The sequence below is a fragment of the Sus scrofa genome, chromosome 14, assembly GCF_000003025.6.
Source record: "Sus scrofa isolate TJ Tabasco breed Duroc chromosome 14, Sscrofa11.1, whole genome shotgun sequence".
Classification (NCBI taxonomy): Eukaryota; Metazoa; Chordata; class Mammalia; order Artiodactyla; family Suidae; genus Sus; species Sus scrofa.
Window position 1 is genome coordinate 89650414 of NC_010456.5, and position 26472 is coordinate 89676885.

At 44.0% G+C, this 26472-nt stretch overlaps 1 protein-coding gene across 4 annotated transcripts in view; it reads right to left on the minus strand.

Annotated features, from left to right (window-relative positions):
* The window catches only part of VSTM4 (V-set and transmembrane domain containing 4), an 88524-nt gene continuing 62378 nt past the window's right edge, over positions 327-26472 (minus strand). For 2 of the 4 annotated variants that reach the window (XM_001924660.7, XM_013983435.2), the window contains 3 exons: positions 25758-25864; positions 24312-24373; positions 327-1701 (listed from right to left, as the gene is read on the minus strand). In XM_001924660.7, the coding sequence (XP_001924695.3) occupies positions 1576-1701; positions 24312-24373; positions 25758-25864 (295 nt within the window). In that variant the 3' untranslated portion in view covers positions 327-1575. Of the gene's footprint in view, positions 1702-6254; positions 6400-8588; positions 18290-24311; positions 24374-25757; positions 25865-26472 lie in introns of those variants that run through there. The other 2 variants (XM_013983433.2, XM_005671213.3) reach the window with 2 other exon arrangements.

A 26472-nucleotide genomic window follows, 5' to 3' on the forward strand; every position in this document is an offset into this window, starting at 1 on the left:
GGTCTTTGGGAGTGTTATCATAAGGCTAAGTCCATGGGCAAATGTTTACTTTCTAAGCTATTGCAATGAGAGCCTTAAATAGTAAGGATATTTTCATTTTGAAACTATGGACTGGTTTGAGCATGAACATTAACACAGTGTATTTGTGTAGCAATGTATAGAGTCCAGAATCTTCCAATAGTCATGATCCCATTTCCAAAGGTGCCAGGAGAAGTTAACACACCTTTGTACAAGCATAGAGTCTGAGTCAATTAGGGGATAAGAAACTCAGCCAAACTCAACCAAGTTCACACGGCTGTACAGACGGGCACAACTCACGCTCAAGATTGTGTTCAAAATATGTAATTTATCATATATACCCGGTCCATTACAAAGCCAAACAATTTCTGTTGTGTGTAGTACAAAACCACCCAGAGCACACTCACACATCAGGAAGTGTCCTTAACAACGCAGTTGACAGACGGCTCCGTTCCGGGATGGATCCGCCTTCTGTGAGATCCTGGACATCATGCAGGTCCACAGAGCATCTTCCCCAGGATCTCTGCCTGCCTGCTGCCCAAGGGCATCAGAAGGCATGCAAAGCTGAATCCTACAAGGCACCTTGCAACATGGGGGTGTTTGGGACACATTTTTCCAGCTCAACTTATATTTCCTATTCTCCTCCATTGGAAAACCAACGAGGAGACTCTGCTCTCACACGAGTGGACGTTCAATTAGAGTTGATAACCTCAGCACACTCCCAAGAGGCCCCCTTCTTCCATTCTGGCAATCGATGGTAAACTCCCCTGCTTCTCCGGAAAAGGGTGCATGCAAACTTCTTGGAGGATATGTTTCTATAGCAGGATAGGCCCCTGCCAAAGGGGTGGGAGGCCCTCTAGAAGGAGTGAAGTTCTATGTGTCCTCTGGCCTTGGGTGATGATGGGTAGAGAAACAGGCACTGGGGGGTTTCAGGCAGTTCACTGTCAGCCTGGTCCTCAGACTTCCCCAGTCTGTCTCTCTGCCCTTAAACTGCCAGGGTCAGGGCATCTATTTAAAATAAGAGATGCTGTCGTGAACAGGGGTGTGCAGCAAGCACTTTGTGCTGCTCTGGGCGCCCTGGCAGTGTAATCGGATCCTTTGAAAACCAACTAGTACCTATCTACCCTCTCACACTTGGGCCACTAATGGCATTTCCTCGAGCTATATACTGTGAGCTTGATATCAGGGATATAGGAAGAGGAGAAGATTAAAAAATTAAGATTTTTTAAAAAGATTCTAAAAAATTAAAACCCAGAGAAAGAAGAAGAAAACATGAAGGGGTTTGGCTCAGCCGAGAATCTCCTTGGGTGATCTCAGAATCAGAGTCCTCGCCCCTCAGGGCTCAGACCCGGAAAGTCTTGTCCTGGGAGATTTGTCCAAGGGCTGCGGCCCCGGCTCTTCTGCAGAGAGGAGCCTTGTGCCTCTGAAGGCACCTGGAAGGCCGTTGGAAAGGGGCTCCCAGCACACAGAAGGCACAGGCGAAAATACAAAAATAAGGACTTTGTATCCAAGGTTTCATAAATAACTGGGGTGGCGGATATTAAATAGGACTCGGAGTTACAGCTTGTTCTCCTCGAAGAGGATCTGGGCATAGACGGTGCTGGTGGGGACGCCTTTGGCAGCCTGGTTGGGCTTGATCAGCTCCAGCTCGGCATAAGTCAAGTTCTCCTCAGCAATCTTGGGCTATAAGACAAAACACAACACAATTCGAGCCGACCACAGGGAGTCGACATCATACATCCATTCCTCAGGCCTGTATTTTCATAGCACTTTGGGGATTCAAAGGAAACAAAAGGACAAAAAATGTAAAAGGGAGTATAAAACCGAAGTAACATAATAAGATAGATCTTGTTGTCCTACATAGAATACTATGTCCTGCAAAGAGACACTATGATTTAGTTTTAAGTTAGCAGAGAACACTAACAAAAATGATTAAACATCAGATCACAAAGTAAACTTTAATTCTGAAAAGCAAAAATATTCCAACTAACAGTCTCTCATCAAATGGGTAAAATAGAGGTAGGTACAGAAACAAAAAATCCTAGAAATGTGTATATATATATATATATATATATAATATATACACACATATATATATATATATATATATATATGTCACTTTGCTGTACAGTAGAAATTGACCAAACACTGTAAATCAACTATAATAGAAAAAATAAAAATCATTAAAAAACAACAAAACTAAAATGGTACCATCTAGAAATTCTGAGTGACTTAACCTGCATAAAATTAAAATTTCAGAATATCTTGAAAATAATGACAAAGAAGACATTACTTGCCAGAACATAAAGAATGCAATTTTCAGGGAAAAATCATTACCTTAAATATTTATATTAAATAATATGAATTAAATGGATCAAACATCCAATTGAAGAAGTTAGAAAAAGAACAAAATAAATGAAAGGAAAGGAGAAGGAAGACCCCCCTCCCCAAATCAACACTAGACCATACAAATCAGAAAAAAGAAAAAGAGGTATCTCCATTAGAAATCTATACATAGAACTACCGTATGAACTACCATAATCCCACTCTTGGGCATTTATCCAGACAAAACTTTCCTTAAAAAAGACACATGCACCCGCATGCTCATTGCAGCTCTTTTCACAATAGCCAAGACATGGAAACAACCCAAATGTCCATCGACAGATGATTGGATTAGGAAGATGTGGTATATATACACAATGGAATACTACTCACCCATAAAAAGAACAAAATAATGCCATTTGCAGCAACATGGATAGAACTAGAGACTCTTCATACTGAGTGAAGTAAGTCAGAAACAGAAAGACAAATACCATATGATATCACATATCTGGAATCTAATATAAGGCATAAATGAACCTTTCCTCAGAAAAGAAAATCATGGACTTGGAGAATAGACTTGTGGTTGCCAAGGGGGAGGGGGAGGGAGTGGGGTGGTTGGGGAGCTTGAGGTTAATAGATAGAAACTATTGCCTTTGGAATGAACTGACAATGAGATCCTGCTGTGTAGCACTGGGAATTCCGTCTAGTCACTTATGATGATGGAGCATGATAACGTGAGAAAATAGAATGTGTACATGTATATACAACTGGGTCACCATGCTGTACGGTAGAAAAAAAATTGTATTGGGGAAATACCTATTAAAAATAATAATATCAAAAAATAAAAAAGAGAAAAATAGTAGAATAAATAAAAATATCCAAAAGTTTACACTTGAATAGCACTAAGGAAACAAACTGAAAAATAAATTAATCAATACAAAAAGGGAAAAAGGATAAATGAATAGGAAACGAGAAAGGAGATATAAATGAAAGAAATTTTGAAACTTCACGCTTGCTCAATGTAGAGCAAAAACTTTGAAACACAGGATAAAATGAGTAATATTACAGAAAAAAATTATAAAAATTAACTCCGGAAAATGTGAATGTACTAGATATTGTCAAAATAAAAGAAAGGGAGAGAAAAAGGAATGGAAGAAGGAAGGAAAGATAATATTGTCAAAGGCACCAGGTACCAGCAAGTTAAAAGAGAATTTCTAAAAGAAATTCCTTCAAGGAGAAGATAATTCCAATATAATTAAACTGATCAGGCACATTACAAAGAAAAGGAAAAACTTCTCATATTTTACAACAATTTCACTTTTTTAGTATAAATTAGTGTAAATTAGATTTACTCAGAGAGCCTGAAGAAGCACATTAAAAGATAGATAATCATGTTCAAGTTGATTTTATTCCAGGAATGCAAAGACAGGTCAGTATTAGAAAAATCTATCAACATAATTCACAATAGTAATAGAAAAAACATATTCTTCTCTCTACAGACACAGGAAAGGCAATGAAAAAAATTTTTTAATTGTTAAAAATAATTCTTTTTTTGGTTCGTTTTGTTTTGTTTGTCTCTTTCTAGGGCAGCACCCGTGGCGTATGGAGGCTCCCAGGCTAGGGGTCCAATCGGAGCTGTAGCCACCGGCCTACGCCAGAGCCACAGCAGTGAGGGATCCAAGAGGAGTTGGTGACCTACACCACAGCTCACGGCAACGCCGGATCCTTAACCCACTGAGCGAGGCCAGGTATTGAACCTGTAACCTCACAGGGTTCCTAGTCGGATTTGTTTCCACTGTGCCACAACAGGAATTCCTCCTTTATTTTTTATTTTTTCAACTTTTTACATAATGATTTTTTTTCATTATAGCTAATTTGCAGTGTCTGTCATTATACCAGATAAATTCCAGACGGATCAAAATTTTAATGTAGGGGAGTTCCCATTGTGCTCAGCAGGTTACAAACCCAACTAGTATCCATGAGGATGCAGGTTCGATCCCTGGCCTTGCTCAGTGGGTTAAGGATCTTGCGTTGCTATGGCCATGGCATAGGCCATTAACTGCAACTCCTATTTGACCCCTATTCTGGGAACTTCCATATGCTACAAGTGTGGCCAGAAAGAAAGAAAGAAAGAAAGAAAGAAAGAGAGAAAGAAAGAGAGAAAGAAAGAGAGAAAGAAAGAGAAAGAAAATAAACTCACAAAAGTCTAGAAGAATACATGGGGGAATTTTCAAAAAATAATCTCAGCAATTGTAGGTATTTTAAAGTCTGATACAAAATCCAGGAGCAATAGAAAAAAGATACATTCATTTTCATGCTATTTATTGTAGAATATTCTCTAAGTCAAAGGACAACTGAAAAAATGGACAAAATATTTGCAACTCATATCAAAGGGCCTTATAACTTAACAAAGATAATGGACAATATAGTCCATCAGAAAATTAAGCAAAGAACATCAGCCAAGAGCAGAAAGTTCACTGGAAAGAAAATACAAAGGCTCTTACACATGTGAAATGAGACTCAACCTCTCTCAAAATAAGACAATCGTAATTTAAAATCACTTAGACATTAGTTTTTGTCTTTCACGTTGGCAAACAAAAAAGGTGCCAAAAGGAACAGGTCCTCCTGTACATTGTTGGGGCAGGTGTTTATTGGTACAAGCAAAAAACTGGAGCCACTTTCCTGGACATGAATAGGAACCTGATGTATTCAAAATGAAATGTCTCATACAGTCTTTGAAAAGAATGATGGTGCCATATGTGCACTGTATATTTTACTATCATTTGTACAAATATGTGTGTAGGGGAGCGAAGGGAGTAAATATATGGGTATATATTTTATGTGCTCAGAAAACCCTTGGAACTTGCTTGGAAATCAAGAACCTGATCCCCCAGTTTCCCTCTGGGGAAGTGAACAGGTGGCTGAGAGAGAGTCACCCTTTATTGTACATACATTTGTGGAATTTTGTACATGATAACCCATATTTAAACAGCACATTAATTAATGTTAAAAAATTGGTCACTAATGTATAGTCATAAGAGACACATCAATCTCATTGAACAAAAGCAGCCTTGCTTTTGTTTCTTGGCTTTGGTTGTATTGTCAGTATTTTATTTTGACTTTTTCCCCTGCTATGGCTTGGTTATCTCACCAAAATTCAGGCCCAATAAAACATATATATTCAACTTAAGTTTCTTAAAAAGAATGCCAAAAGCACAAAGCCTCTTTTCTTTTGTGATGAAGCATCATACCAGGGGCAGAAAACAAGAGACAGAGGGTGTCAAGAACTGCTTACAGCCAGGATCTACTGGACATGGGCCACCGCTAAGCGACCTTCACAAACTGGCCCTTTTAAAATTTCAACATTAAGGATAATTATAGGGTTCAGAGTCTCCTGCTTGTCTTTTGGCACCCCAAATCTTTACATTGCCTCGTCGTGGTCCACATCTTACCAGCCAACAAAAATACCATTTACATCTTGCCTTTCAGTTTAATTACATTTCACATTATAATGATTCCATTTAGAAATGCCATGTGTCCTCAAATAAGCACGCAAAACCCAACTCATGTAAATTTTAGAACCAAGATTTATGAAATCATATTGTCCAGGTGTTTTATTACATTACTTTGAAATCGCATTGTTTTCTAGCGTAGATTATCTGTTTATTCCTAAGTTATTCCATTACGTTTGGATATGAAAAATAACACTAGCTTTCTCAATACAGGTCACCAGGCTGGCTTGGCTGATGTGTTGTTTTCATACATTTTTATGATGTTCCTATAGTAAACATAATTTAATAAACCCAAAGCACACTAAATAAATAATTGCATCTAGAAAAGCAATAAAAACAAATAAAATTAGTACTTTCATAAGTGGAAAGGTACTTCAATTACTGCTACAAGCAACAACTCACCATAAAATGTGTAGAATCATTTCCCTTATGCATATTTCTGGAATATAATAATTTGATTGAAGATATGAGGCAGCACACAGGAGGCTCTGAATTGTGAAGTGTATACAGTTTCCAACAGGAGACGCATAATATTAGTCCTTGGCACCTTTAAAGAACGTATTGTTTTTCTGGCATGCATCCTTGGCTATCCCCATCAACCATGAGCTTAATTACATCTCCCAGCTTGTTTAACTAGAAATAAATTCCTAACAACCACTAAAAAGTGGAAAATGCAGACTCCTTACCAGTTTTCACCAAAGTGTGACCTTTCTTTGCACTGATGCTTCAGTGGAAGGTTTAGGTATACAAAGAAGTAGCTTAGAGAAAACTATGGGCATGTCAATAAGACTAGGTAAGACTATGGAACAAGTAGGAAAACCAAGAGCCTGGAGCAGAATGTAAAGTTTAAAGTGGATGATTGCAATGCAGAGGAGCCGGGGTGAGGGATCAGCTGCAGGATCCCACCTGTATTTCAGGTGATGTCTGCCATCTTGAAAACACAAACCTGTTTGGATTGAAGACCAGGAATCACTCCTAATGCCTATGGCAATTCAAGAACTGGAATACATCTTCATCTCTGAAGATGAATCATGACCCATTTCTGTTAGTTTACTGCCAGCCACTGGCTCTCAGTTACCCTCCTCAAGCCCCCATGCTATTCCTGGTGATGTAGGAAGCACATGGAATATTAGCACTCAAGAAGACAAACGGGAGTTCCCATTGTGGCACAGTGGAAACGAATCCAACTAGTATCTATGAGGATGCGGGTTTGATCCCTGGCCTTACTCAGTGGGTTGGGGATCTGGCGTTGTGAAGGCCCACAGCTGTAGCTCCTATTGGACCCCTAGCCTGGGAACTTCCATATGCCGTGAGTGTGGCCCTAAAAAGCAAAAAAAAAAAAAAAAAAATGTGAATACTCTTCAAATGGATGTTCACAATCACCCCTGCAGCAGCTCTCAGTTGCACTCGAAAACACGAAGTGCAGAAAGTAGGACTTCCAGGCTTCAGATAGGAGCTTTACACTTAGATCTGCTGCTGCTTTGATCTCTGGAAAATAGGAGCGAGATGGGACCTGCTGCTGGAGGTCCTGTAGGGTCCTTTAGAAGAAGCCCTAGAAGTTTCAAAACATGTGAGAAGCAATGTCGTCATTTCCTTTTGCCCAGGTCTGTTTTTACTGTTTTTCTGTTTCTCCCAGCCTGAAGAGACTCCTGGTCCGTCCGTCCGTCCGTCCCTCCCTCCCTCCCTCCCTCCCTTCCTCTCTCTCTCTCTCTCTCTCTCTCTCTCTCTCTCCCAGGCTAGGGGTCTAATTGGAGCTGCAGCCGCCGCCCTACACCAGAGCCACAGCAACACGGGATCCGAGCTGTATCTGCAACCTACACCACAGCTCACGACAATGCCGGATCCTTAACCCACTGAGCAAGGCCAGGGATCGAACCTGCAACCTCATGGTTTCTAGTTGGATTTGTTAACCACTGACCCACGACGGGAACTCCTCCATTTCTTTCTATTTCTCCCATAGAGGCTGGTATTTGTGTTCTATTGCATAGTGTCTTGTAGGGTCTAAAACCCTTTGATTCATGTACTTCTAATCTCATTTTTTTTTTTTTCATACATTTCCTCCCAGTCATGAAGAATCCACTCCTGATCTGGAGTGCGATTCTATGAGCAAGAGGGGATGGAGGTTTGGATGTAGACACGTATCACTGTGTCCAAGGAAGGAGAGAATAAAAAGAAATTCTCTCAGTTCAGTGAAAGTGTTCATGGAGGTCTCTGGCACAGCTGAAAGTGCCAAGGCTTACACTCCAGATGCAAACTATCCCATGGATCTGCTTTCAGTTGCCCTCCCCGGTTCCCCTCCTCAAACAGTCCCAAGCAGGTAGAGGGAGCTCAGATTTCAATCTATGCTGCTTCCTTCCCTTGGCATGGAATTCCCTCTTTGGTGAGACACAAGGTGGACCCTACTGCTTCAACACCCAACCAAGCCCTCTGGGAAGCCTTCCTATGACATCTTCTGGGGACATATCCTCCTCCACACCACTGACCAACCCTGCCACACCTTTTGGGATTGCCCTGGGATCTACCATGACATAGTCTCTGTCTCTCTCAATAGTAATCACTGAACTGCTCACTGGCCAAAGAATGAAGTACAACCCCAGCCCTAGGATAACAGGGCTACTCCCTGTTCTACTCACCCCTCCCGCTATATCGTCCACTGACACAAAGGAGATTTCTGTGTCACTTTTTAATTTAGTTTTCTTTCTTTTCTTTCTTTCTTTTCTTTCCTCCCTCCCTTCCTCCCTCCCTTTCTCCCTCCCTCCTTCCTTCCTTCCTTCTTTCTCCTCCCTTCCTCCCTCCCTTCCTTCTTCATTCCTTTTTTTCTTTTTTTATGGCCACACCTGCAGCAAATAGAAGTTCCCAGGCCAGGCATTGAGTCCAAGCTGCAGCTGTGACTTACGCCACAGCCACGGCAACACCAAATCCCAGCCACATCTGCAACCTGCATAGTAGCTGTGGCAACGATGGATCCTTTAACCCACTGCTGGGCTGGGGGTCGAACCCGCATCTCCACGGTGACCTGAGCTGCTTTTGTAACCCACTTTGCCACAGTGGGAACTCCCTTTAACTTTCTTAAAAGAAATGCAGTAAAAGTGATTTTTTAGGTGGACTGTTGTATGCATCTAACACATATACAGATTTCTGGGGCCACTGCCACCACCCACAGGACACAGAACAGCTCCATCACATGCCCTCACCCTAACCTCTATGGTCATGTCTTCCTTCCAACCTTCCCTCGGACAACCCTGATCCATTTTCTGTCGCTGTGGTTTTCTCTCTTAGAGCATGTCATATGGAAGTAATCATATAGTATGTAACCCTCTGAGACTGGCCCTTTTCTCCCAGTATTAATTTTCTCAAGTTTCATCCAAGTTGCTGCATGTATCAACGGTTTACTCCTTTCGATTGCTAAGGAGAATCCCATGGTGTTGCACACGCCACAGTTTGCTTATCCATTCACTTCTGAAGGCCATTTGGGTCATTTCAAGTTTTGATGGTTATGAATAGAGTTGCTATAAATACCCATTGTAGGTTTGTGTGTAATGTTTTCATTACTCTAGGGTAAACACCCGGGAATGGGGTTGTTGGGTCACAGGGAAAGCATGTTTAACTTCAAAAGAAGCTGCCAAACTGTCTAGAGCATCTGCACCAATCTTCCCTCCCACCAGCAGTATCTGAGCATTTTCATTGCTCTGCTGGTGGCACTTGGTATCATCGTACTTGTTATTTTAGCTAGTGGTGCAGCAATGACTTTTCCACTGTCCTCAAGGAACTCATGAATTCTCACTTGCACTGGAGACTCAATGATGGACACTGAGCCATGTTACATTCACACATGGCACAACATCCCCTCAAAAGAATGGGGAAGAGATAATCACAGAGACTAGTTTCCCAATGCAGTGATGGAATCTTCTGGACTTTTGCTGTAGCAAAGTGAGTATGCAAGTTTCAGAGTTGGAAACACCATGTCTCCCATCCCCTACCTTTCTGTTCTAACAGTGGTGAGATGTGGCAACAGCTGACCTTCCCACTTCTCCTTTAAGCCCTAGGTCCCCCCAGTTTTAGGGTGATGACTATGGAACATCTGTCTACAGGGAAGGATTTAGTACATCAAGCTAACACCAGACAACTTGACCCCAAAGAATTCAGAACGTGTGTACCACTTGGTAACACATCTCACTTCAAGCTCCTAATTGGAAGTTTCTCGGTGTTTCATTTTGTAACTGTGTCTCCAGGATTCAAGTCAAGAGTTAACTCTCTTACCAGAAGGGAGAGAGATTTAACATTCTACGCAGACTCCTGCAAAACAACACTTTTTTCTAGAGATCACAGTTGGATGCGCAAGTTGAATTAAGTTGCAGGAGTAAAAGAAAAATGCAATTGCAGCCACTGCAAGTTCTCCAATGTCAGAAGTTCAATTGGGTAATACCATTATCGCAGCAACAGATCAATAACTAGGACATGGGATGTTTATGCTAACGTCACCTTAGAGTTTAAAAATGTGATTGCAGTTCTACCGAGTTGCACTATCAGGAATCTATTTACCCAAGAGAGAATTACATATTATCCATATTATCGAGGGCAGACTTCCTCTTCCCCCTTCAAGATAAGTGCTCATTTTTTATTTAACAGAGGAGTACCTGGTAAAACAAACCCTCCCCTTGCAACATCCACACACGTGCAACTACGGCCACTGAGGAGGGGGTGGCTTCGTTCAGTGAAGCTCTATTTGATGGAGGGCCCTCTGTGGGTACCTGCAGGTCCCAACTCAGGGACAAAAACTCCAGTGTGGTCCTTATATTTCCTGTAAGAATCAACATGCCTTGGAAACGAACTTGACTCAATTTTGAGTTCCATAGCTCTACCGACTGGACTGGTACCTTTATTTACAATTAAATGTATTTTAGAAAGAAAAACTAGAGTTCCCTGGTGTGCATGTACATGAAAATAAGGAATCAAAGTGAACAAAAGAGACACTTTTCTCAGACAGAGATGTTAAAGGAGGGTTTCAAGGACACGATCCAGAAGTGACTTTGGGAGGTGGCAAAGCGTGCGGGGTTGAGAAGCAGTCCTCTCGAGGCAGAACTAAGGTTAACTCTTGATTAATTAATGTTAACTAATCTTCACCAACTCATTCAGTCTTCAGAGCAGCCCTGTGAGGTGGGGCCAGTGGTCACGCCCACTTTACCCACTTTACAGAGGAGCAAACAGGCTTTCAAATGCAGGTACATCATTCATGGCCTTGCAGACATGGCTGGATAATGTCTGGACTCAGAGTCAGGCAGTCCTGTCTGGAGTTCACAATCTACTCACAGGCAGTGCCTAGCACTTACCCAACAGAGGCTCTGATGTGGACCCTCTGATGTGGGTACAGGTGAGCCAGCCAGGTAGATAGCGGTCCTTGAAATCCCAAGGGGGAAAATAGTGACCTTCCAAAGACAACAGGGAAGCTTCATGGGCACAAGTCTCAGGAGAGTGTGTCTTCAGAACAGGCGCACTGCTCAGTGGGCATCAGTGGGAGCATCAGCTAGAGAGGAAGTGGGCAGAGGAGAGCTGACCCCGTGCTATCAGAGGCCCGGCTTGGTGTAGCGGGTCAGAGGACGAGAGGGCACAGCTCCAGGGCCAGACACTGACTGGACTGCACAACAAAGGAGAGACAATCCTGCTGGACCCTTTTAGGTAACACTTGTCTCTCTCCAGTCTCACCCCCAAAGGACTCTCAGCCTCCAAGGAAGGAGCGGTGTGCTTCTGACCAGTATGCAATGGTAGTGACATGGGTGCAGGCTCTGCTTTGGCTAGGCTGTGTGTGAGGTGGCAACAGACTCTTGAGTAAAGGTGCCCACTGAACAAGCAGAAATATGAAGCCAAGTGTCAATGGGGCAAGACTGAAAAAATCCAGTGGAACCACATGCCAAGTCCACACTCACCATCTCTTTGAGGCTGAGGTCTTTGGTCCACTGGGAACTCTGGCTCTAGTGGTATAACTGATACCAGAATCCTCCCTCAAGCTGGAGGCTGGAATCCAGCTGTGCTCCCAAATGCAGCAGGCAGCTGTGACTGCTGCCCTGGGTGTGTCTTAACAATCTAAGCCAGGGCCCAGAGACCAGGACCCTCAGTTATCAGGCATGGAGACAGCAGCACCCTTGGAGGCCCGCTTGCTCTGTCATTTCAGCCTTCTCTAAGCCTTGCAGTTACATCTGCCAGAAGTCCTACCCCCTGCCTGGCTTCCACACAGTTAACCAGTGACTAATAGCCAATAACCCAGTGTTCTCTAGGTCTTTGATAGAATTATAAAGGCTCTGGAACTCAGGATAAAAAATGGAATGCAGAAGAAGATTTCAATGTCTTATCCAGGTGCGCTGGCACCATGGGTTGGATGAAGTCATTTGCACATCATAAGCAGGGCAAATTCACATCATGCTCTCAAGTCTGGAGAATTCAAAAGATGTTTAGCAAAGTGCCTTCCCAGAACAAACGTGACATTCCTGAAAGTCACATGCCCCGGCTAATTGCTCTGAGGACAGACCAAGGTGACCAGCTTTAGAAGATGCTGAAACTTGGTACAGAAAGACCCGAGGTTTTACTCATCAGACAGATGGATAGCTCTAGATTTTACCCACATGTGTTTTGGAAGCTAAAATGTGATTATAGATAATGCTCTTGGGGAGGGTCCTGATACATGAAACTTTTCACAGCGGCACAGTGAGAGCTCCGTGATCTAATACAGTCACTCGTTTTCTCTTCCCCAAGGACTGTTGATGTATGTTTTCCCAGCTGCCTTCCCAAAGTACTTTTCCTGGCAGTATTATTCAGCAGAACGCTTGTGCTTTGAAAAAGCCAGTGTTTTGTCACCTACTTCTGCACGGGAGTCCACTCTGAGAACCTTCAATCTTGAATACTCTTGATCTTCTAATCAACTGCAATCTTTAACAGTCTTCTAGATTCATCGGATTGGGCAAGGATCTTTCTAGCGGCACCTTAAGAGCATGGACTCTTGGAGGCAGAAAGATGGCTATTTACTGGCTGTGTGAACTTGGGTAAATTACTTACTCTCTCTGTGCCTCTGTTTCCTCATCTGTAGAGTGGAATTCAGATTAGTACCTAGCCCACAGGGTTATTTTGAGGACTAAAGGCATTAATATATATAATGTACCTAGAAAATTACCTGGTAGCTAAACGGTAAAGTGCCAAACAAGCGCTCTGTTATTATTATGACAATAATATTTATCATAAAATGAGTAAGTGTTGCTTTAACAATTGGTCCCTTTGAAGTATTTAGGGGCAGAGAAAAGAAGACATTCAGAGATCATTTGGAAAATATCCTGTGCCAGATTCTGCCAGATGCCATTAAACCTCAGGCCAGTGCCGAAGAAATCCAGTTAATTCTTTTACTGGTGGGAAAGATAACTGTTCTATAAATATAAGTCACATGGGGCCACTCACTGCTCTGCGCAAAATTCCCCATTGTTTCTCTTCACACCTGGAATAAAATCCAGTGTCCTTAGGGAGATCCTGATCTTTCAAGATCTCGTCCTGGAATCCTCCGCCCCCAGCTCACACCACACATCCCGCTTGCTGACCAGCGCTGCAGTCATGCTTGTCCCCTGGGGTTTCTTGGACACTCCTGGACAATGCTCCTTGTGCAGGGCCCACCTCGGGCCCTTTGGCTGGGCTGTGCTCTCTGCCTGGAATGTTCTTTCCCCACATGGCAGTGTGGCTTGCTCCATCACTTTATCAGGTCTTTGCCTCAAGAAGGACCCCACCCCATCAAACACAGTCCCTGCCTGGCTCCCTGCTCTGCGGAACATGTATCACCCATTGGCATTAGAACACACTGTCCATTGGCTTATCTTCTGTCTTCTCCCGCTGGAATATAAGGGCCTCAAATGTTTACTTAGTGCACCAACTCTGTGCAAAAAGTACGCTTATTTTCATCCTCATTCATGCAGACACCATAGCAAGGAAACGGAAAGCTTGAGGTCAACAGCTAGCAAGCGCCAGAGCTGATGCCAGAGCTGGCCTCTAACCACACCAGTCAGCTCTGGGGAAGCAGTGATTCTGTCAAGCTTAGCGCCTGCTGCACCCAGTGGTGTGCAGGGAAACTGCTGAGCTACTAGCACTCAAGAAGAAAACTCTCATTTGTACCATTTGCTGATTTACCTATGTCTATGTTCCCACAATTGTTGATTTCAAGATACCGAAGAGTTTTGCTCTGTCTAATGGATAGGAGTGTGCTGGAGCACGCCACTGCTTATAACTTAGCTCCTAGGAAGATACCTGACCCAGGTGCTACCTGGTCCACTGGAGATACTCAATGCTCATTCTTTAAATGAATGATGAATAAGACAAAATGAAAGAAAACCAGTCTGATAGTCATTAAAACTGTCTGTGGATATCCTTGGTCCCAGGAGTACAGGAAAGGGATGCTCAGAAATCATGGGCAGAACCATGAGACTCATTTCTTTCAGCCTATTGAGGGTTTCCATGAGGACAGCCTATGAGAAGTAGGATTCTGGTTCTATTACTTGGAATCATATAAAACCTGCATTTTTTATATTAGGTGATAGATAGATAGATAGATAGATAGATAGATAGATAGATAGATATTCTACACTGGGGAGGGTATGAGGAAATGTTGACTCTCATCCTTTGTTGATGGGAGAATAAAAAAGAAAACACCTTTGGAAGGTAATTGGGCAGAATCTACCAAAACTGAGAATGCAGATACACTTTCACATCATAATCCCACTTCTAAAAATCTCTCCTGCAGAAGTACCACTAAGCAAAGTTACATGTGAAAAGATACTCACTAGAGTACTGATCCACAGAGTGAAAAAAAAATTAGAGTTGGGGACTGATTAAAGAAATGATGATGTCATGTGGTAGATCCATTGCACTGATGTAGAAATATGAGCCTGGTATATTGTTAATGAGAGGATAATTCAACCTATGAGTATTTTGTTTGGGATTGTTTTTGAAAGCTTGGCACATAGAAAAAGGATTTGTCATAATCCACAGCCATGACCTGCACTATGGGTCGACTTCTATACACTTGGAAATATATACACATACATGATATGTTTCTACATACACAGAAAATTATTTAGAAGCATATAAGCCAAACTCCTAACAGAGGCCACCTGTTAGGAGGCCCAAGGAAGGATTTTACTTCTGTTTTAACAAATGGAGACCCTGAACGGCCAGCCTTACTCCTGTACCTCATTTAGAGTCACTGCTACAGTTTTCAACATGAAAACCTATCCAGGGAAGTCAGGACAGAAAACACCCTGAGTGAACTAGAACTTTACTGAGTGCTTTTGATGAGAGGCAGCAGAGCCCAGAATCCCATGGGGAAGAACAGGGACTTGGAGCCAAGCGCCTGGTCAGATCCAGCTTGGCCACCTCATGGTGGGGGAGTTGGTGCTGGTACTACCTCCCCATGCCTCCCCTACCCCATGTGTGAGATGGAGACATTACAATGCATAGGTCAGGGTCATCCCAATGGCTGTACTGGTAATTACTGGGATAGTGCCTGCATGGGGAAGTGCCACCAAAATGAAGTGTGTGTGTATCACCACCATCATCACCATCACCACCAGCATTACATCATAGAATGTACAGGGCAGAAACCAAGCACTAAGACCAAATATAAAACAGTAGCAGGTATGCTAGCTCATCTTGTTGAATTCATATGTAACATGGGCAATGGGCATATATTTTTGAATTCATGGTTTGTATTCTTTCCATGCACACTCTAATCATTCATTCACAAGGCTATATCTTCTTGCATCACATGTTTCTGTTGGAATTTATAAACTCAGCTTTGGGAGTCATAATAATAATAAAAAATGAGAACTGAATCGGGCTAGGGAAACAAAATCCCCTTAAATGTATTATTAGTTTGCCAGGAACTCAGAATTTCACATAGAGATTTTCTTCCTGAAATTTTGGATGCCTGGCTTGATGTTACAGATCCGCTGATGATGCTTTGTCTCTCTCTCTCTTTTTTTTTTTCCCAAAATGACACTTTATTTCTAGTATTCTATTTGAGACTGAAAAAATCTTTCAATAACAACTCTGAAGTGCTCTGCATTCAAAACTGAAGTGTTAAATGAAAAAGGCTTTAAAAAAAATCAAATGTGAGCACAAATGATATTGTTCCATGAGATTACAAAAATAAAATAGAGTGAAAAAGTTAAAAAAAAATTTCCCAGCAGTGCAATGATCCCAGCAATGAAGTGCCCAGTAAAGGCAGCAAATCAGCTGAGCTGAGATGGAAAACAAGCTACCACCCTGCAGGGACATTCCTATGAGGATGGGCTACCCCAGTGCGGGCCCGTGTGACCAGGTCAGGTCACTCAGGGGGCTAGACTGCTGGACCTTCAGGCCACCCTTGGGCCCAGCTCACCTCTCTGCTGCATGTTCACCCAGGAGGCTCTAAAGCTCATGTTCCTGTCCCCCAGTCCCTTGGACACTGCCCATCAGTGCTCAGAAGGTGCCTGGGGGGTGGATGACTGAGTGGAAGAGGGAAAAATGATCCAAATGAATCAGTGATACAGCCAGCAGGAGAAACACAGTTCCCAGGTGGTCAATTTCAAAGTCTCCTGCTTCCTGAAGACGCAAAGCCACGCTTCCCTCCTAGAAGAGACAGAGGCAGCAGAGGGGCCTCGGCACGGACCTTACGGCCAGTGGGAATGTGATGGCCCTGCGTTAGGGCTAACAGTCCTCAAGAGAGGACGTTCCCACTGCCCCTCAGGGAGGTCTGATCGCGCCTCCCTGGCATGGCATCCCAGTTATGAAAGGCCTGCTCGCCCCAGATTGAAGGAAGCCCATGAAACAAAATGACTTCTGTTTTCCCCACTCTCATCCCTTCCGAAGGCTCGGCATCTATTCTTCCCTCCAGTCGACATCCATAACTCCCTGTGACGATAATGGGATGTGCATGTGTACCGAGGGGGGCATAGAATTTTTATCTCTGTACAAATGGTACTAGCGTGGTGCAGGCAAAGTTTTTGTTTTTTTCCCAAGGCTTTAACTTGGGGCGATATATTGTACATGTGGTTGTGAGTTTTTTCCTTCTTTTTAATTTTAAATCGAGATTATGAACATATTTTATGCAGGTTAATATATCCTTTTCATGTAAAATTTAACTGAAACCAGTGCTAGCACATTTAACGACAACAAGAGAAATTCTCCAGCTTATTATAAACATCCTTCAAGAAACCTGAAATGTGTGTCCTCTGGAAATAATTTTGCTGGGATTTGGGTTATTATTAAAATCCTCTCAGAAGTCTATCACTGGTGTCTAATGTGCTGCAAAGCCCTTTGCTGCTACTGATCAGAGAAAAACTCTTTTTGGTCTCGGAAGTACATTCTTGATAGTGAAAACTGAGCCTGAAGTGGGGGCGTCTTTCCTGAAACCAGGCAAACACTGAACAGGGCTGGAACCTCATTCCTGGACTGACCACAGGGTGAACAACCCATTCCTAAGACCGGTTCCCTTTAACTATGATGGAATGAAGCTTGTCCCTGTTTTGAGTACTCTGATCTTTCAGATTCCATGAGAGGAGGCAGGTTTACTGTAGACTTTATTTATTTATCTTTTTCTTTTTAGAGCTGCACCTGCGGCATATGGAACTTCTCAGGCTTGGGGCAAATGGAGCTGCAGCTGCCACCTAACCATAGCCACAGCAATACCGGATCTGAGCCCATCTGCAACCTACACTGCAGCTTGAGACAATGCTGAATCCTTAACCCACTAATGGAGGCTGGGATCAAACCCACATCCTTATGGAGACTACGTCAGGTCTTTAACCCACTGAGTCACAATGGGAACTCCTAGATTTTAACTCAAGGGACTCTCAGGCAAGCGGGTCTTGGCCGTCCATTCCCTGCACGTCAGACTGTGAGGGGCCCTAGGAGATCACAGACAGGGCTACACTCAGCTGAGACTGGGAGGAGCTGTCCAGAAGGTTTCCTGGAATGTCGAGAGTTACAATACTCTTTAGAAGCAGATTCTCATGCTTAATTCTCTCTTTATTGATAAAGAAAAAAACACCTACTATTCTCCCAAGTGGGCTGAACTGTCTTACAAAAACATAAGTGCATATCTCTTGGGAGGTGGTGGGTGACGACTCTATCCTCCCAGCCATGACCCATCCAGAGCTGGTTGCTGAGTTTATTAAGTTATTCAGAACTGCACTTCTAAAGCTTTAGTGTTCACCAAATTCATCTGGGATCTTGTTGAATTGCAGATGCTAATTCAGTAGGTCTAGAGTGGAGCTTAAGCTTCTACTTTTCCAACAAGCTCCCAGGCGATGCCCAGGCTACTGGTCCATGGACTTCACTTTGGGTGGTGAGGATTCAAAGCTCCAATCTCAGCTCTCTGCTCTCCATTGTGCATTCACTCCACACACAGAGTGCAGATACCAGGTCCCCTGCTAGGGACACAGAGACGGGCATGCTGTTGATGACTTTAAAACTAGCGCTAATCAAAATTCAAAATGTCTGGGCATCAAGGGACACAAGCAACAGAGTGCAAAGGCACCCTACAGAATAAGTGAAAAGATTTGCAAATTATGTATCTGAAAGAGATTAATATCCAGAATATACAAAAAACTTCTACAAACACAACAAAAACAATCCAATTTTAAAATGGGGGAAAGACTTGAATAAACATTTCTCCAAAGAAGACATACAAATGGCCAACAGGAACATGAAAAGATGCTCAACATCACTAATCTTGATGGAAATGCAAATCAAAACTACAATGAGATACCATTTCACACCCATCAGTATGGTTCCTATCCAAAAAAAAAAAAAAAGAAAAATGGAAAAAAAGTGTTGGCAAGGCTTTAGAAAAACTGGAACTCTTGTACGTTATTGATGGGAAAATAAAATGGTGTCATCACTATGGAAAATAGTACGGCAGTTCCTCAAAAAACTAAAAACAGAGCTGTCACATGATCACAAAAATTCCACCTCTGGGTACATATCCAAAAGAACTGAAGACAGGACTCAGAGATTCGTACATCCATGTTCACAACAGCATTATTTATAATAGCTAACGTGTGAAAGCAACTCAAGTGTCCATCAACAGATGAATGGATAAACAGATATTGTGTGTGTGTGTGTGTATACACACATTATACATATATATACACATATATGAACATCATTCAGCCTTAAAAAGAAAGGAAATTCTGGCCCACACTGCAGCATGAAGGATCCTTGACAACACTATGCTAAGAGAAATAAGTCAGTTGCAAAACGATAAATACCATAGGATTCCATTTATGTGAGATATCTACAGTAGTCAAATTTATAGACAAAGCAGAAGGATGATTTTCAGAGGCTGGAGAAGAGTGCAGAGCTATTATTTAACAAACGGACTCTTGAAAGTTAAAAAGAATTCTGGATATTGCTCAACAACGTGAATGTACTTAACATTACTGAACTGTGTACTTAAAATGGTTAAGATGGTAAATTTTATGTTACATGTATTTTAACACAAATTAAAAAAAATGGTTCGATGTCTGCAATATCTAAGCTATCTACAAAGTATAGCCTTTGCAGTATAAGAAATGGAGAGGTCACTTTGTAAAAAGAAACCACATGGCTCTAGTGGAGGAGAAAGTCAACCCAGGAGCATAAACATGATTTCAACATGAGCGGGAAGTGCTAAGATACAGGTGAGGCCAGGTGTTGTAGGAGCGAAGAGAGGCTCCTCCAGATGGATGGGGAGATGGGGAGGTGGTGAGTGTGAGAGGCAGCGGTGGGTGTGAGTAGGAGGAACGAGACGTGCCCAGACACACTGAGAAGTAACAGACAGGCTTCTGTCATAGTGGACAGGGTTGGGGAGAAGAAGGCACCGAGATTCTGGGTGGCAGGGCTGTCCCAGGGGATGAGTTCTGCGTGTGCCGTGGTAAGTGTGGGGTGCACATGGAGTCGCCATGGGAGTGTGTCGTAAACAGAGGAGCCAGGCTGGAATGGACCTGTGGACCCAGGTTAGAGAAGCAGTGTGTTGCACAGATAGCTGCTGCACCTGTACGAGTGCTGAAGAAGACCTCAAAGATGCCAACACTCTGGAGAGGTGAAGAAGGAAAAGCCAGCCTAACCACCAGTGGAGGGGTGACAGCCAGGAGGGAAAGCAGTCAGCTGAGGTGATGGCAGGAGAACCACATGTACCTCCAGGGAAAAGGGCATCGACGCATCAAGGGGTCAAAAGTAACAGAGTCGCTGAAAAATGCCATGAGAGCTCGCAGTGGGAGGTCACTGATACACAGAGGCACAAGGTTGATTCCTGGGAGAATCCAGATTTGTGGAGAGGTGGGGCTGAAGAGGCAGGTGGCCTCAAAAAGATGGTGGTGAGTGAGCCATATCTTGGAGGCGAATGGCAGCTCTGCAGAGGATGAGCGGGGGCAGCGAGAGCAGGACAGCCTGCCTCTGCCAACAATAAGAGGCCCTGGACCACAAGGGGCACCAGGGTGGAGCAAGAGACAGGATGGCAGCCAGCCGTCGCAGGAAGCCGGCCTTCATCCTGGAAGCAAGAGGGAGCCACGAGAATCGTTAAGCAGGAAAACAGCATGGTTGCAGTTGTGTTTTAGAAAAATCCCTAGGCAGCAATGTGGGAGATGGATCCGCAGGAGAGACAGGATACAAGAGACCCACTGGGAAACTTGAGGTAATTAAACCCCTGATGTTCCTGATTTTCCTGTGTCTCCAGTCTTTTGCTCACAAGAGATCACTTCCTTCTTAGAGAACGGGGATGGCCTGACCTTTCCGGGTACCAAGTGCCACATACAAGTGACTTGATTACAGAGAGGGCCTCTCGGGGAGGTGGCTGTGACTCTGAGGCAGAAGGAGTGTGTCAATGTTCGTGGAGCCCATGGGACTGCATCCCTGTCTGCTGGTTGGACTGGAGATGCTGCCCAATGTCCCCCACCCCCCATCCCCAGCTCAGGTTCCTGCGGCTACTCTCCTTTAAACACCAAGGTCTCAACTCCACATCACAGACACTGTTTTCCTCTGCTCTGTTTCTAAATCAATAAGTGATGAAATGCAGCAAACAAAAAGAAATCAAATGCACTTCTGGTTTTCTCTGTTTCTTCTGAAACAAGGAAGCAATGACAGCTTTTCCAGGAAGCATGTGAATTTGCTCAGTAGGTTTGGGGAGCCCTAAACTAGGGGCAGGAAATGGGGATCCCCAGAATGCTTCAGGGGGTTCTTTGAGCCAGTGCTCATCCTCCACCCCCAATCTGAAGGAAAACGACACATTTTAAGTTTTGTGAAAGTGTGTCCTGACCTGCTAAAGATGAAGAACCACTGATCGGCTGGAATAATGACTCACTGTCAATGTTCAAGGTTGTTAGATGAAGAGACCACATTGTCCATCAGAAAGAGCCTTGGTGATAACACATGGCCTCAGATGTGATGAGCTATTTTCGAGAGCAGGTTGTTGTCTTTGGTCGTTTTGTTAAAACAGGGGACAGTAGTTTGGATATTTTGATTATCAAAAGCCTAAAATGTCTTTCTCACCTCTTTCTGCTTTTTGAGTCCTATTACTCTTTAAAAACCTTCCAACCACTGTTAGTCTCTGGTATATTTACTCTTACAAAACGCCACGCTTTGGAAACATAAGATTCCCACTTGGTAATGCTTTGAGGGTGAAAACACAAGGACCCAGCCTTGTCATTTTGGCCCAGAGGGTCTGCTGGAAGTTGGCATACGCAGTTGAGATGGAGACAGAGCCCACAAAGCACCTAGCAGAGGGGCTGGCATACAGTGGGTGCTCAATAAATGCAGGTTCTCCTTTCCTGCCAATGAATCAGTGAGGCAGCAGGCAGTTTGCTTTCTTGGGTCGTGCGTGTGTCAACACCCCTCTGGAAAGAGGGCCTGGGGTGTTGGAGGACTCTGTCTCCCTATGTCCCCTCCAGAAAGCACTGCTTTATGGATTTTGTGGGCACATGCAGCAATTACAGAGTTAAATATCTAAACTGGTACCAGGCCCCACAGAAAAGATGTTTCCAAATTATTTTCTAAATTACCCACCAAGGCCTGTGTGAGTCAACAAGTAACTTTAGTTTCAGCTGCCATCAAGGCTTATTGATCTGAGAGATAAATATCGACCAAATTGAGACTGAGGTCAATGCTGGCCTCCTGGGAAAGTAAATCTTAATCTTAACCAAAACCTGCAGACGCTGGGCCTCATATTTTTGACTCTAAACTGCTTGTCAGACAGAGTTCCATTCAAACGCAGCTCTTTTTTTTTTTTTTTTTTTTTTAATTGCGCATGTTATAGGTGCAAATTGGTCTCCAAAGTGATTTGTTTCTGGAAAACTTGGTATAAAACATTTTAAGTCTTTCCAAATCCTAAATGATCAAAAGATAATTGGTATTAAGAGCTATCACTGGGGATATTTCCATAAAACAGAGTCCATTTTGAACCACATACAGCTGCCCCGACTTACTCTTTGTGAAAATTAAGAATTTCCTGTGTTGAATCTCCATCCAGAGGAGCATGCCAGCTCAAACAAATACACAAGCAAAAAGTCAACAACAAAAATGTGTGATAAGAATCCTTTGTCTGGAGTTCCCTTTGTGGCTCAGTGGTTAACAACTAGGATCCATAAGGATGCAGGTTTGATCCCTGGCCTCGCTCAACAGGTTAAGGATCTGGCGTTGCTGTGAGCTGTGCCATACAGCAGGACCTCATTGCTCATCCATTCCAATTGCAATAGTTAGAATAGATTTGCCAGTTTCTCTACCTCTCTCTCTCTCCCTTTCTCTCTCGCATATTCACACAAACACATAGCTGCTAACAAAATTAGCAACAAAGTAAGTGACAATATGGTTACAAACTTTGAAAAATTAAATATCCATGCAGCCATGCTAATATAAAGACATTAGTGAATAAACTGATGAGGGAAGAGGTCCAGCTGTTCCTTACAGAAGAATTTCAAGTAGTAAATGCACAAAGATTGAGGAAAACAGAAATTCACTGTAGTAATAACTGCTGCAAGCAATATCCACTGATGAACGCTAAGGTGAGTGGACAAAAGTTCAAGGGAAAACAGGATATTTGCACAGGCTTGATATATCTCCCCTGACATACCTATTAATTACTATCATGGTTTTCACATATGTTCACAAACTCTTTGACACCCCTCCCTTCAGGGGGTCCAGCTTCATTCTCCTCCCCTGAGGGTGGGCTGGACTTAGTGACTGGCTTCTAACAAATAGAAATGAAGAGGGAAAAATAGGGACTTTATACTGAAGAAGCCCAACAGACCTGCCCTCACCCAGCGGTCAAGATCAACATCACCAGTAATAAGACACACTGACAACACATCCCCTCTATATGACACGATGGGAAAGGCATACGTATCACCTCTGTGTTGCTCTTCCCCCAAGTCCACAACCTCTTAATCATCAGAAAACCTCAGAGGAACCCAAATCAAGAGATAGTCTAGGAGTTCCCATTGTGGCTCAGCAGGTTACAAATCTGATTAGTATCCATGAGAATGTAGGTTCGATCCCTGGCCTCACTCAGTGGGTTAAGGATCCAGCATTGCGTGAGCTGCCATGTGGGTCACAGATGCAGCTCAGATCTGGCATTGCTGTGGCTGTGGCATAGGCCAGCAAGTTGCAGCTCTGATTCATCCCCTAGCCTGGGAACTCCATATGCTGCAGGTGCAGCCCTAAAAAAGCAAAACGAGAGATTCTTAAAAAAAAAAAAAAAAAAAAGCTACTACTCTTTACAGGTGTCAAGGCCATGGAGAGAAGACAGACTGGGGCACTGGCACCAATTGGAGGAGGCTAAGAACACCAGGAAATGCAGTGTGATGTCCTGGATGAGATCCTGGACCAGAAAAAGAACATTCATGGAAAAACTGCTGAAAGCTGGTCAAAGTCTGCAGTGCAGTTAATGGCAATGCGCTGACAGTAATTTCTTTGTTTTGACAAATACACCACAGCTATGTAAGATGTGAGCAGTAGGAGGAGCTGGGTGAAGGGTAGAGAAGAACTCTCTGTACTGTACCGTTAACTCTTCCATACATCTAAAATTATCTCAGAATTAAAAGACTAACATATATTCCAGGAAGGTTCTTCAACAATCTCTTCAGAGAGGTTATTAAGGCAAATTTATACAAAATGATCAACTTTCTACTGTATACATCCTGAATGTGTGTGTGGGGGGGGTGTGGGTGTGCGGGGGTGTTTCTTCTGTTCGAAAAGGAGCATTGATAAGGAAAAGGAATTCCATTTGGATTTTTTAAAAGCTCCTCTGGGAACTAAGCATGGAGAAAATCTGCCTCAGAAGCTGACCCAAGAAGAGAGAATGGCTTTGCTTGGGGACAAAACACCAGGAGCTTGGAGCATGGTTTGAGTCATTAACGGAATTCCTCAGACAAGACTGTGTTTAGGCCTTGAGGGGACAGCACACGGGATGTGGTTACTCACCAGGGCGACTTTCCTTTGTGGCTTCAGCAGCTTCGGTTTATGGAACGTGGCGGCGATGGGCGCTGTGGAAGGACATGCAGGGTTTAATTCGCACTCCCTCCCTGGACCCTTAAGGCCCACACTGCATGAGCACCACAGACACGGAGACCCGAGGGCCCCTTCCTGCCCTCGTGGAAGAACTTTAGTTTCTGATCCAGGTAACAGCTGGTCTGGTGCCCTGGGGGGGAGAGTGACCCTCTCCCGGCCTATGGGAGCATCATCCTCTCCCCTCGCAAAGTCAACGAAACAACTGCATAAAACACTGCCAGCTACAAAGAGGTCAGATGTGCAGGTGAGAAGCAGGGGCCCTAGCTAAAGGATGGGACCTTCCTGGGGCCTCATCCTAGTTGCATGCTAACACTGACAGCAGTGACCTCTGACCCTCACTGCTGTGAGGGCATCGGGGGGCGGGGGGTGGTTTCATGGTCCCCATTTAACAGAGGAGAAAACGGAGGCTCTTCCTCCAATGTCCTGTAACTCACTAATATTTAGATGGTTTGGGATTTGAACACAATGCCAGGCTCCATGGTGGGGCTGGGTGTAATTTTCATCTTTTATAAGGTAGGGCACTGGCTTCTGTGACGGAATGAAATTTTAAATAAAGCAGGACGCTTCCTGGCCCAGAGCAGGGTCTTCTGCTTCCTTCCCCAGGTCCACTCACGTCATGCCTCCCAGGACACCCATGCCTCCCAGCCCCTCTGTCCACGCAGTATATGTTCAGTCTGGGCACCTCTGCCTTTCACCCCAGGGTTCAAAGGGGCTGCCTAGGGGACACCGTGGGAAGCCCCAGTGGAGGGATAAAGTCATCTTGTCTTGTTATTAGATTATTCACCTGGGCCGCCCCTGTATTTCCCACTATATATTAAATTCTCTGATGTATGAACATCCTAAATTGGCCAGTTTTTTCAGGAACTATCTACAGACAATTTCAGTTCTTGCCTCTGGAGAGGCTCATCTTCCTCACTTATGTTGCTCTAAGTCATAACTGGAGTCAAGGAGTAACCCTCATTTTATCCCCAGCAAAAAACAAAATGAATTCCATACCTGCTTTTTATCTTTAGGAAAATCAGAGAGCCCTCTTTCCCTTGAACGAGCCAAAAGGATGCTGACCCCCTTTGCCCCACCCTTCCATGAGCTAGGTGCCTGTGGAATAGTCATAGAGGTTGACCCCCCGCCCCAAGCCACCTGCTAAAGCCATGTGTGGCCAATGGCACCATCCTCAGGCCCTCAGGGACAGGACTCAGTCATGACCAGAATCCAGGCGGGGTTCTCCAGGCCATATAACCACGGATGTCACGTCCTCTATTTGCCTCCTCCTCTGTCCTGATGGCACATCAAACCCCAGGCCCGCTTCAGGTCCACATCAAACCCCAGTCACCCGTGGGTGACTACTGGCTAGCTTCCTACCTTTGGCAGGAACTGCAGGAGGAACATCAGCTTTCTCCTTCCGCCTCTTACCCTTCTTGGGCTGCAGTGGGGCCAAGCTGGTCACGCTGGTGACGGTCTCCCCTGAGCTGCAGAAGAAAAAGTCAGGTGAAGGGCAAAGGCAGTTTGTTCTGGGGAAAGGGAAAGGAAGCAGTAGTTTCTGAGTGCCCCCTGCACACCTGTGTGTAAGGTAGGGTTCTCTTCTAGCTGGACGGAATCACTTTGTTATCTCCAGAGATGAACCCGTGGCTAAGCTCAGAACAATGATATGAGCTAGTGAGGGATTTGTAATGTGCCGTGAGAAGTTCCAAAATCTCTGGAGAGACCCAGGTCTAGCCTGCCTACATTGCTTAAACATGTAGAGATGGGTGGTTCACACCTGGTTAGTGGGTTTACACAGACTGGCATGGCTACCTCACCAGTAGGGTATGAGCTGTCACTAAAAACTTCTCCTTGAGCGCCCCTAAAGCCAAGGTGCCTACACATCCTTGTGGTTTACAGTCCAGAGACAGAGAAGCCCCTGTGCAAGTGAGAAAGGACCCTGAGAGCTTCACCCAGGAGTCCTTGGGGTCCCCTGTGATTGTTCTCCTCCTGCTGTATCTCCACCCTTAAGGTAAAGGCTGAGTTGACCATCAGCAGCGTTGCGGGGTCTTCAGTTATCTAGGTGGTTAGCTATGTAATCACCGTGGTATCAGAT